At 41.7% G+C, this 13,286-nt stretch overlaps 1 protein-coding gene across 2 annotated transcripts in view; it reads right to left on the minus strand.

The window, feature by feature from the left end:
- Positions 1-2,045: 2,045 nt before the first annotated feature.
- Positions 2,046-13,286, minus strand: part of PLSCR4 (phospholipid scramblase 4) — a 36,260-nt gene continuing 25,019 nt past the window's right edge. For both annotated transcript variants that reach the window (XM_087818068.1, XM_087818069.1), the window contains exons 4-9: positions 11,920-12,155; positions 8,913-8,955; positions 7,646-7,872; positions 4,975-5,136; positions 3,478-3,636; positions 2,046-2,661 (exon numbers count right to left, since the gene is read on the minus strand). In XM_087818068.1, coding sequence (XP_087674194.1) covers positions 2,617-2,661; positions 3,478-3,636; positions 4,975-5,136; positions 7,646-7,872; positions 8,913-8,955; positions 11,920-12,155 — 872 coding nt within the window. In that variant the 3' untranslated portion in view covers positions 2,046-2,616. The remainder of the gene's footprint in view (positions 2,662-3,477; positions 3,637-4,974; positions 5,137-7,645; positions 7,873-8,912; positions 8,956-11,919; positions 12,156-13,286) is intronic.

Here is a 13,286-nt window from a genome sequence, read left to right on the forward strand (position 1 = left end):
CCTCTTAGCTCTCACCAGAATCATCTTTGAAATTCTGATCACGGTGATCTAGGCTTTTTCTAGAATGCACCTCAGGGCTCCTCCAGTCTCCTCCTGTAACCCATTTTCACATTTTTAGGTATTTGTTACAGCAGCACCTCTCTTCTCAGTACCAATTCCTATCTTAACCCACTTGGGCTGCTGTAACAAAAATACCATAGACTGATGGCTTCAACAACAAACTGTTATTTCTCACAGTTCTGGAGGCTGGTAAGTCCAAGATCAAGATGCTGGCAGATTCTAAGGGCACTAATCGAATTCACGAGGGCTCCACCCACATGACTTATCACTCCCCCAAAGGGCCTACCTTCAAATTCCATCACACTGGGTAATTCATAAATTTTGGAGGGAATACAAACATTCAGTGTATAGCAAAGGCTCAATCACAAGTCAAAAAATAAAACAGTATTTTATTATAAGCCATACTTTATTTAAAATCCAAAAACAATATGAAGCAAGAAAATGAACATTTTAGAGAATACTTTTAAAAATGAATCTGACCTATTTAGCACAATGAAATAGCATTAAGAAATACAGAAAATACGAACTGTAGTATAAAAATATAAGATGCATGGTATCGTGTTAAAGAAAGAGGAATTATAACTATAAAAGACATTTTAATACCACAAAAACTTTAAACAAAAATTTTAAATGTCATATGCTAAAAATAATTTTTTTTTTTAGTATTATGCAGCAGGTCATTTTTAAAAAATTATTTTATTGATTTTTTTTAAGGGAGAGAAAGTGGGGAGAGAGAGGAAGAGAGAGAGAAACGATGTGAGAAAGAAACACCGATCAGTGGCCACCTGCAACCCACAATGAAGGTATGTGCCCCGACCGGGAATTGGACCCACCACCTTTTGGTGTACAGGACAGCGCTCCAACCAACTGGGCCACCTGGCCAGGGCATGCAGCAGGTCTCGATGTAGGCAAGTAAAAATGTAGATAAATTTTCTGAATATACTGAATATTCTGATTTTCTATAGAAAATGTTAGGCCTTATTACAAAGAATAGTATATATATCTAAGAGAACTGCATTTCAAATACAAGGTAATTAGTATTTTAGAAAGCAGCAGCTTTTACATTTTTTTAAAAAGCTAGTAGTCATGCATAAAAATGAACGTTACAAGAAACTGAGTTGACAGTTTTTGCCATGAAAAGATGAATATAATTAAAAAGTGAGGCAGCCTTCTTTCACTTCAACAAGAACTGTGGGTGAAAGCCCTTGTCTCAGAACCACCAAATCTAAGGACACTCAGCTGGCTGTTTAATAAGGAGAAGAACACATTCCACTCTACGCACTGACTGTGTTAAAAAACACACAGTCCAGGTCCAGGCAGGAAGCTAGAGTGCACTAGAAGCAAGTGGGTTTATCAGAGTGTAGTCACTGACACACGGTGCTGTTAGTTAATACAAACAAGTACAATCTATACCTTATGTTGATCTTATATAATCTGTACTGATCCTATGTAATCTGTAGAATGCTTACTATTTTCTTATCTTTGCATAGATACAGATTTATCTATTATTTAAAAAGCAGCAAAGCAAAATAGTAAGCAGAGTCAGAATTCATAGTCCTTGCTTTTACAAAGTGCTACACAGACTGTCACATTTTAAAATTTGAAAACAAAACTCCAACTCCTGCCAATAAAACAGCACAGTGATTATCAGGGATCTTTTTTTTTTTTTTAATTTATCTTTATTGTTGAAAGTATTATAGATGCCTCCCCCTTTTTATAGGGATCTTCTAAAAAGAAAAAAACTTGTATCTTCTGTGTTACATCAAAGGAGATATGAAGGTTCAATAGGCAATCTTAGAAATTTGGACAAAAATATTTTATATATAAGGCATCTGTGACCAAGAGTGGTTAGATGTATTAAACGCAAGCTTTTATAAGGGCACTGATGCCTCTAAGTTGCTAAGAGCTCGAGAGTGGCTGTGGCCCTGGTCCCCTTCTTTCCTGAGTGTCTGACCTGGTCTTCATATGTGTGACAGCTGACGAGGGAACAGGCATGGAAAACATAAACCTTACGATAAAAATTTTTATAATAAAATCAAATTTTCCATTGAAACATCTGTAAATTTTGCAAAATGAGGCTTTGATACATGTGCACAAGTAAAATGCTCCTTGTACAGTAAGATAAAATATTTCTGTCTGCCTTTCTTTTTCTTTTTAAAGATGAAGAGTGTCATCCTTTCCACCTCAGATCAAAGTTGTCTTTGGTGAGAGGACATGCTGATGAACAGTATTACCTATTAATGTGAGGGCTCTGGGGTTCACTTCCCCCATCTCATATTAAAGTGTTTTCAACCTCCTCATATATACATTTACTTGGTTAATGAGTCATAGCTTTTTCAGGATGAATTCGTCTACCACACAGATGAGACAGATACTCAATTGAAACACACATCAGATTGTGTTCTTACACTCTCAGGCTACCTGTCAAGGCTAACACCAAATAAAAGCAGTCTGCAAAAGCAGATAAATACATCTGCAAATAATTGAGGGTTGACTGTAACTCCAACCCAGCTTTTCTACATTTTTTTAAAAACCGTAATTGCTGATTTGCTGTGTCTATCTTCTATTTTGGTGTGGAGATCTTTCAAAATACATGAAGTCCTGAAAAAGAGAGAGAGAGAAAATTATATATATATATAAATAATTTGATGTAATGCATAAAATATCATCCTTTATAATTTATCTGGCAATCTTCCCAAGCCAGTTAAGAAATAAATCTAATAAATCTTTATAAAGAGGACCGAATATAAAAAGCAGCAATTACATACTTAAAATTGTTGGTAGCCAATATGTTTTCCATTTGGGATACTAATTAGCTAAATTTTTATTGTTAAAGGGAAAAAAAACTTGATAATCAATATTAAATATGTTAAATATACCAACTGCAATATGTTAGTGAGCTCTTTAGGGTAAATATTATCAATTTTATTTCTATGCTTTACTTACGACTATTAACCACTAGTCAGAAATACAGCAAGGGGATTGCACCTGCTAGATCTAAGGACGGTATAGCGCCAAGAAGCTCACTGGAGAGGCAGGAAGGTGGAGGAGAGGGATATCCGTTTTAGAGTTATTTTATTTCATTAAAAAGTCATAGGACAGGATTTTTTAAGTAGTAAAAATAATCCATAACATGCAATAATGACCCCATTGGATGCCTAATATCTTTCAAGCACTCTCCTGCCCCTTTATTCATATGGTAGCTAGCATTTATAACCCTGAAAATATCAGTATTTTATCTCCATTTTACACATGAGGAGACTGAGGCTTGCAAGTGCTAAACACTTTACAAAACATGTAACCAGTAAGTGGTAGAGACAGAAACTGGTCTAGTTTCAAAGCTATTGCCTTTCTACTACACTGCTTCTCATCAGAAATAATAATTCTCTCAAGATAACGCAAAAGCAAAAGGCTTACAATGAGGAAGCAAGCTCCAAAAATCATAGCTTTCATCTTCACATCCAGGTCCAAGGGGAAGCGAATGTCGAAGTGGTCAGCCTGGCCCATGGCTGACATCAAACCGTTCCACTTCCTAATGATGCTGCCGACGCTGGAGGCACCGTCCAGGGACGTCACCTAGGAGGATAAGAGGCTGCCTTTATGAAAACGGGAAAATATTGTAAGACATGTTTTATTCTTCTACGTAGAAGCAGCTTCACTGAGCTTAAATGCAGTGCAGGAGATGAATAAAATGTTAATAAATAACAATTTCAAATAGGAAATTATGGCCAAGAGGATTCAGTGCCTTGTAACCGGTTGATAACTGAGCTGGAATGCTGTGTATCTTACACTTCTCAGCCAGTGCTCTGGCTTCGTCCTCAAGGGAGTTATTAGGGAGGTTGTTCTTTTGAGGGTCTTCTCCACATAGCAAAGGGTGGGAATTGGGGGCTAGAAGGGAATTTCTTCCAGCCTAGGGAAACACATAAGCAATGATGCATGGTTCCATGCCCATCAACAAACTCCATATAATCACCTAAGCTTCTGTGTGCCAAACAAATTGACCCTGTCTCCTTAAATTATGCCAGGATCCCAAAGGACTTCTGCTTCAGAAAGGGGAACCCTGGCATTTGCCAGAGGGAAACCACTCAGATACTGACTCTAGGTGATCAGAATGGTCCCACGCATCCTGCCCCTAAAATCTGGCTTATCTATATTTTCTCTCTCTATATATGGTCTTTCAAAAAATGAGCAATGCTTACTGACATGGTGACAGAAACTGAGAACTAAGGAAGTTTACTGGGTGTCACAGGCAATGCTGGGAAGAGCACTTTAGACGATGAGTCTGCTGAATTGCAAGGTGCTCAGGAAAGGCTCTAAGAAGCTCAGGGAATGTTTCTAGGAATCTCCTTTGTCAGATTCAGAGGATTATAAGCAAGCATTTTTATTCACTGAGATAAAGGCAAAACAAAAGGATTTCTCTTTTTCCTGAGAAAATGTTATAACTATGAGTTTGATTCATGTTATCAGCATTGCCCTATGTCCTGAGGACACAGACTTCTATCCTGCAAAAGAGCAATGTGCTCAGCTCAGGGGTGCCACACGATCTGTGATAAGATGGACACTTCCCTTACTCAGGATGGATTTTCTGATCCTGGAAATCTTTGGTAAAAAGCAATTAACTAAATACAACCAAGAATAAGATAAATAGATTTATGTCAGGCTACTTACTCTCAGGATTAATGTTTTAATGGTCTCTCTTATCTTTACCAAACACTAAAATCATAAAAAAAAAAAAAAAAGCTCACATTTTGGAAAACATTAAGCGACCCACTAGCCATAATCTAAAAATCATAGCGCATCAACCGGTCAACCGCTCACACCAATTTACTGGTTCTCAAGAAAGTGATCTAAACCCCAGTCTCTGTGAAGCCTGCGGGCAGGCGGGAGCAGGGAAGCGGCCCTCGGGGTGCGCACCTGGAACACGGAGTCCGCGCCGCAGCCGTAGGTGGAGCAGGGCCCCCGCACCCGCAGCGCGGCCTCCCTCCCCGCGTCCTGGATGCTGTAGACGGCGCGGCACAGGTTCCAGTGGTCGCGGACGAAGCCGATGGTCACGCCGGGGGGACACTGCACCTCCAGCTGCGGACGAAGCACGACGGGCCGTTACACACAGGCGCGCAGCCCGGGTGTGCTCCAGCCAGCCGAGGACGGGCCGCTCCCGGGACGCCCGCTCCACCCGGGCTACTCCTCAGGCTCGGGTTTCAGCGAGCAGCCGGGAGAGCGGAGGCCACGCTTCGCTTTGGGACAAGGTTCCCCAAGCTCCGTGTCCTCGGTGGCACACGCGGCCTCTCTGGGCTCCCCCGAGTGGGCCCGCGGAGCTGGGGCCCAGGGGACCTGCACGAACAGGCCCAGGCCCCTGCGGCCTTCTGCGCGGGAGCGAAGGCGGCTGTGCATGCGGGTGTCCTACAGCTTCTGGCCCAATCCACAAAAACAGTGACAAGCTAACGTCCTCGGCTTAAATCTCAGACGTGACAATTGTAATAGAAAACAAAACAGAAAAGAAGTATTCTGGACACGGTGCTGGGAAAACAACAGAATGTGTTATGGGTATATAAAGCCATTTTTAAAAGTTTTAAAATGTCCAATAAATACTCTCTTACAGCTAATTATCTTTACAATGCTCCTTTGGGAAGAACCAAGATCTTCATATTTAATAATAACAAGAGTCATTAAATTATTTGGTAAAAGACCAAAATATAAATTCTACTGACGATGTTCCTGGTGTTATATATAATTTCCTAAGAATTTTGTGTCCCCTGCATCTCATCATAGGGCAAGACTACACACTTCATGAATTGTGAAATCGATATTATTGTTCACCCAGCTGGCGTGGCTCAGTGGTTGAGCATCGACCTCTCATCCCAGAGACCGCGGTTTGAGTCCCAGTCAGGGCACATGCCCGGGTTGCGGGTTCGATCCCCAGCCAGGGGATGTGCAGGAGGCGGCTGATCAATGACTCTCACCATTGATGTTTCTCTCTCTCTCTCTCCCCCTCTTTCTTCTTCTCTCCAAAATCAATAAAGACATATTTTTTTAAAAAGATATTAGTTTATATATATACAATCACACACATATACAAACACAAATATGATAGCTTCCTAGGACTGAGATTTCATGTAAGTTTAGGTTTGAGATAAAAAAATCAAAACTGTATACAAATAAGTTTTAAAAGAATCCATATCATTCAGTTATAAAAAGGAATGAACTGTTGATACATGTCACAACTTGTATGAATCTGTTTCTACGACATTCTTGAAATGACAGTTCTAGAGATAGAGAACAGATTAGCGGTTGCTAGGGGTTAGGAATGAAGAGAAGGGAGGGAGGTGTGGTTCTAGAAGAGTTTTTTGGAGTAATAAAGCTGTTTGGTATTTGAATTGTGGTGGTGGATACAGGAATCTACATAGCTGATAAAACTGAATGGAACTCACACACACACACACACACACACACACACACGGGAATGATAAAGAAAAAGGTATCTGACAGCACTAGCTAACATCCAGCAAGCACTGTGCTTGCCAGGCACTGTGCTAAGAAGTTGACTCTCATTTATTACTTAATCCTCACAACAATCACCCCATGAGATAGGTGTTATTAGCATCTCCATTTTACAGGAAATAAATCAAGGTGCAGAAGGGCTGTACAGAAATTACTAGAGTAAATGCTGGACTTATCATTTAAATATCCTAGTAATTGAGGGGCTATTTTTCTGCCCAGTGCACAACACTGAGGATCAAAGAAGTTAAATTATCCAAATTTAAGCAGGTGGCATACCTGAAGTTCAAGTCCTCTTGGACCTCTCTAAAACTGCTTTACTTTTCCCTGTAGCAAACAACTTTCCTAGGACGAAACAGGTTGTAAACAGTCACCAAACCAACCCAGAACGTCTCTTTTCCGGCTCGACCACGGCCGTCTACCACGTATAACGCCATCAGCAGGCACATCAGCAGGTGTAGGTTGTGGTAGGAAGAGTAAAAGTATTTAAAGTCCCTTCCAATTCTAAAAGTATATGGTTACATTCCACATACCTTATCTGGGGACATTTATTTTTTTATATCTTTTTACTGATTTCAGAGAGGGGAAGGGAGAGGGAGAGAGAAACACCAATGAGAGAGAGTCATTGATCAGCTGCCCCCTGCACGCCCCCTGCTGGGGATCCAGCCGGCAACCTGGGCATGTGCCCTGACCGGCAATCGAACCGTGACCTCCTGGTTCATGGGTGGACACTCAACCACTGAGCCACGCCAGCCGGGCTTATATGGGGACATTTAGATAAATGTGTGTGACTCCTGTTCTAGGTGACAGGTAAACTTCTAATACAGTGGACACAACTCATAGAACTGTGGTCACTGAATACATAATTTTGCTTGATCCACCCATTAGCACTGAAGAGCATAAACCACAAGAAAAAGGCCTTTGTGACTTTCCTTCCTCAGGTGAGGCCACGCGGCCGCCTCCCTCCCCACTGTCCTGCTGCATTCTGAGGGGCGGAGCCAGGGGACACCCGTCCTGTGCGGCCTGGAAGGCGCACGGCCTGTGGGAAGAGCGGGGCGGGGGGAAACGGGGGTCAGGCTCCCACCCTGACCTCCTGCCTGGTGGAGGCACAGCAGAGGCAACAGCAGGTGCATCTGAAGGGCCTCTGCAGCGTCATGACCTCTCGGCCCGCACAGTCAGTGACCCGGAGCACAAAGGGCCGCAGCGTCCGGTACGCGTTCCTGATGAAGTCCCCGGTGTCTTCAGTTACCATGTAAACCATCTGGTCCAGGCTGTTTTTAACATCATATTTATTATTACATTCAAAACGTGTTATCACTAAAAAGTAAAACAAGAAAACCATCTTAAGTTAGAAGTAAAGGGGGCCTCAAAAAGGGGAGTAAGAGATATAAACCTCCAATTACTAAAAGCAAAAAAAGTCACGGGGATGTAACATACAGCACAGGGAACAGCCAATCATAGTGTAACAACTCTGTATGGTGACAGGAGGACTTATTCTGGTGAGCACATCATTAGAAATATAAATGTCGAACCACTATGTTGTACAGTCGAAACTAATATAATATTGTATGTCAACTACACTTCAGTAAAAAAATAAAAATAGGGGCTTAAAGCAAAATAGCTTTTATAAAATTTCAGGTAAAATATATATAATGGATTAGAATAGTAAAATAATTTGTAAGTAATTTTTAAAGTTTTAAACATTTCTATTATGAAGTTCAGGGTAAAATGATTTTTAAAACTTTTCCACAGAAAAGCAAAGATTGAAACAGTATTCCTAGAGTATCTGAATTCAGAAAACGACTATACAACCATATATATGAAATTATATATAATAGACCATAAACTAATCAGCTCATGGAATATGCTGAGATGATCAGGGTCAATACTAACTGCAAATAAGAAAATGAACCATAAAAGTCAAAGGCCCATGTGGTGGTCAAAGGAATGTGCAGAGCTGGTCCAGGGAGGGTCAGTGACCTTGTGAGAATGGCCTGAGAACACACCGGCACCACCACTGATTTCTTCTTACTTCCCACCGGGCTAGAGCCCAGCAGACCGCTGACTGCGGTGCCCGGGCTGACTAACGAGACGGTGACATGGAGGGGCAGGGACGGGCGCTGGCCAGGGCAGCTGTCCAGGTGAAATGTGAATCTCTGTCCAGTCTCAGAGCTTACGTGTGATGTATGAATAGAGAGTTATACAAAATCTTTCCTTTCATTACTTTCCTGAAAAGAGGAACTCCTTTTCTCCTTAAATCACTAGAAAGTGATCAATATACATGAGGAACCAGGTACTGGATAATGCGAATTGCCACCTGGTTCAAATACTACTGAACACTACTGAATTATACATACTTTCCAGAGGTTCAAAATGCTGAAGAACATGTATGTTGTCCAGCTGTTGGGAGAGAACAAAGCAATTAGGATAGAAATAACAGAATTAAATCAAATCTGCACTAGAAAAGAAACTGATGAGATAGGTATCAAAATTCATCTCTTACTACCAAAACATATTTTTGAAATTGAGTGAAATACAACAAATTTTGATCAAGTGGAATTAGCCTATCTGCACCTGATTAGATGGTTATTAGTAGAGCTGTTGAGATAGGAAAACACTTTCCTCCTGTTTCACTGTAAAAGATTAAAACATTTGTCTAAAATATCAGAAAATCACCTCCCACCACAGTAACGGCACCTGGAAGCAGCTGGGTTGACACAGGGTGTCCCTAGCTCAGTTTCTACGCACTGGTCTCTGACGTGTCACTCACACACCGGAGATGCCCAGGCAGGCACGGACAGGTCGTTTTAGCATGGACCAGCCAGAGTTAAAGCAATTTTCTCAGTGGCTTAGGGAGAGCGAATCAGCCAGGGTGGATTCCACTCCACACAGGACTGTCCGATTTTCTATCATTTGCCAGGTACTTCTGAGAGATTAACTTACTGACTTCCACTCACTGGAGCTACTAAACACCAAGACGTCCCCTAGGTACACACTTTAATAACGGGAGGGTCTGAGAGGGCAGGAAGCATGTGAACATGATGAGGACAAAGGGGAAGAAACTTCAGAGGTGGGATCCCTTCAAAAGGGAGACTGGGAATATCATTAAGTACACTTCTCACTTTACTTAGGAATCACTCTAACGGGAGACGGTTTAATGGGTCCATTATGTTATCCTTGGGAACATGCTAGCAGAAGAGAAAACCCTCCTTGCAGACACACTGATCATTTCTACACAATTTTAGATGATATAGATTAGATCATTCCTAATCCCTGAGCCCATGCCTGAAATGCCGTATTTCACCCAATATTGTTGAATACATTAACTAATGAAAAATGCACAAATGTGATAATAAAGAAAATTTAAAATTACCACTTATGTGAATGTTTTGTGGTGTGACTGAGTATCGGAGGGTAGAGAGAGCACACAATCCTTCCTCCAATCAAAACTTTTCTTGTATGAAAACACAACCAGGTGAGAAGTCTAAACATTTAAAAAGTATCCAAAGTGGCCACTAAGGTGGGTTACAACCCCTTAAAAAAATCTAGAATGTTAAAATCTAGGCTTAAGAAGTAAAAATATTCACTGCATGTAAAAGCATCTACTGCTGAACAAAATTTTCTAAGGACATGACGCCCATTAGCGTGGTTCTAAGAAGTTTGCCCAATGAGATACTATGGCTGTTAAGAAGCAGATTTCTAACAAACTGGTGGAGGCACTGGCCAAACCAATACCCTATAAATGATACAACCCTGATCCTTCGGATGCTACAATCTTGAGAGTCCTGATAAAGATCCGTGTGATCGCACAGGAGACGGCAAAAAGGCCAGGCTAAAGAAAATGATGAAGGTGACGGGCTGGGCTCCACGACTTCTGCTCACATCCAAGGGGTTTTAAGAATAAATGCACACGGCTTTCCTCTGTGGGTGGGCCCTGTGTGCCAAAAATGTTAGGTACGTTACAAGCCTTACTCAAGGCTGTGCGGTAAAGGGGCAGCAGGGCTAGAATTAAACACCAGGTTTGCCGGCTCCAAACATGTTTTGTTTCTTTTTCATTTTTTTTTTCCCCCAACTCAAAACAGTCAAGAAAGGGAAAAGAGAATCCATGAAATGTTTATGCAACATTAGTCAGAATAATAGAAGAAACTGAGAAACTGTTTTTAATATTAAAATAAACAATATTTAAGCTATACATTTTCAAAAGAGAAATGACTCCAGATCTTGGATTTCCAAGGACAATTTCAGTTATTTATCGAGTACAAAAACGGCCTCCTAAACTTGATTAACTTGTAAACATTTCATAAGCTTCTAAAGCAATACAGGGGTTTATTCTAGCACTTTACCTGAATGGCTGGCTTTGTATTTTGTCATTTTGACAAAACAATTTAATAAAAACTTTGGCTCATGTAAAATCCCAATTTTCCTCATGCAGCTGTACCGACTTCCAGGCACCCACACCGTGACACTGCACCAGTGGCTTCAATGCAGAGGACTGTCAGGGTCCCTATCTTTATACAAAATTGAAAACATACCAGCTTCAAGGAGTATTTGGTTGACTACATGGGAAGACACGGATTGAACTATCAAGTCCCTTACTTGTCATGTATTTCAACACTTCCTTTTTCTAAAGGCGAAACATGACCCAGCAGTTTCTAAGGGATTTCCGACACCAGCTTTATCTTCTTTTCCTTACGCAACCTTTTTCAGTTTCTGGCATGGGTTTTGAAACATACCGTTTGGTCCACCAACCCGGCATATCGCCATTTCTGACCTGGACGTCCTGGCAGCTCCAGCATGTTGACACAGATGGAAATCAGAGTTGCTGTGCTACGGGAAGGGGTTCTCTGGAACTTGGACTGCAGGGCTATCTTTGGGAGGTCCCCTATTTTTATTTGCATTGCATGTTTTGGGGGGTGAGGGGCGTGGGTGATAAAAGCTATGGTTGGTGAGAAAAGGCAACGGGCTAAGGCACTCAGTGACTCGTTCGCTGTCTGCTCTTCTGTTACTTTGTTACGTTGCTTTTCTTCGTGTTAACTCTACTTCTAAGCAAAGAGCACCCTGACAGGCATCTTTGAGAGCTTCTTATATTCGTATTCCTGTATTTTAAACTGCCTTCGACAGAGCATCATGAATGTCTGAGAAGTCAACATATATCCTTCACAGAAGCCACACTCATCACACCAGAAACATGCCTGTACTCTGTCACCTCCTTTCACATTCCTAAAATCAGTCCCATCACTCAGTCTCACAAACCAGGCATCTGTCAGCACTAACCCATGTTATCCACTCACTTCAACCTTCTGTCTCCTGTTGGATCCCCAGTCATACTTCATTAGGAAATATAAACTGATTTGGGTGAAGTACCTGGGTTAAGTATTCCAGACCAGGAGGGCAGTTGGGCACAAGAGTTGTCCCTGGCATCCACGTTATTGGAGCAGGCTGGCTTGACACTGGATATTTGCCAGGCTGGTACTGGATGGGATGGGTACCACAGATTGGCTGGCAGTAGGGGAAGGCCCTGGGCTGCTGCAGACCATAATATGCCATAGGCAAGCCTCCTGGGTAGCCTGCAAGAGGAGGGACAGCTACTCCAGGGGGTCCTGTGTGAAAAACAAATGCGAGTATTATATATCATTAACCCTGCAATACGCTGGAAGTTAGCATGACTTTTTACGTGATGATGATATGGATCACATGACATTCACTGACAAATAACACGATGTTCCAATTCTTAGTGTGTGCCATGTACCAACACTGTACTAATGGTGTCACACGCCAACTCACTTAATCCTTAAACTTTATGAGATGATTACGCCCGTTTCAGAGGCGTAGAAAGAAGGCTGAGCCATGAATAGGTTAAACTCGCTATGCACGAGGATTGTTCCTCTCGTGAAGAAAGAATATACCTACTTCATTAGGCTTCAGTGGGATGACCACAAGGCTCGCACATAATTAGCACTGTAAACTTCTGTTACACATCACAGAGAGTAAGGCCTACCTAACTTTAGAGGAGTGCTGTAATGACTGCTACCTGACTCCAGAAGTTTCATCATCCATACCCATTAGCAGTCTTTCCCCGCCCCCCGCCCCTTCCACAATTCCTGGAAACTGTCCCTACAGACCTGCCTAATCTAGGTATTTCACAGAAATGGAACCAAACCATACAACATGCAGGCTTTGTGTCTGTTTTCTTTCACTTAGAATGTTTCCAAGGTTCATCCATGTTATAGCATTCCTTTTTACTCTTTTTATCTTACTCTTTTTTAATATTCAATTAAGTTTGGATTTATTGTAATGCTTTTTTTGTTTATTAAGAAATAATTTACATACAATACACGTAACCCTTTCTTGGTGTACAGTTGATAAATTTTCACAAACTTACAGAGTCAGGCAATTACATCCACAATCAAGATACAGAACTTTTCCAGGATCCCAAAAGTTTCCTTCAAACCCCTCTGCAGGTCATTCCTTTAAAAAAACTTGTTTTTACTGATTTCAGAGAAGAAAGGAGAGGGAGAGAAACATCAATGAGAAACACCAATCGGCTGCCTCCTACACTGGGGACCAGCCCACAGTCCGGGCATGTGCCCTGACTGGGAACTGAACCGTCAACCTTCTGGTGCGTGGGATGACACTCGACCAACTGAGCCACACTGGCCGGGCACTTCCCCCCCCCCCAATTCTTTTTGTTGCTTTACTTTTTATGGGCAACTAACATTCCACTGTATGGA

Source organism: Miniopterus natalensis, chromosome 6 (assembly GCF_054644295.1).
Source record: "Miniopterus natalensis isolate mMinNat1 chromosome 6, mMinNat1.hap1, whole genome shotgun sequence".
In the NCBI taxonomy this organism is placed as follows: domain Eukaryota; kingdom Metazoa; phylum Chordata; class Mammalia; order Chiroptera; family Miniopteridae; genus Miniopterus; species Miniopterus natalensis.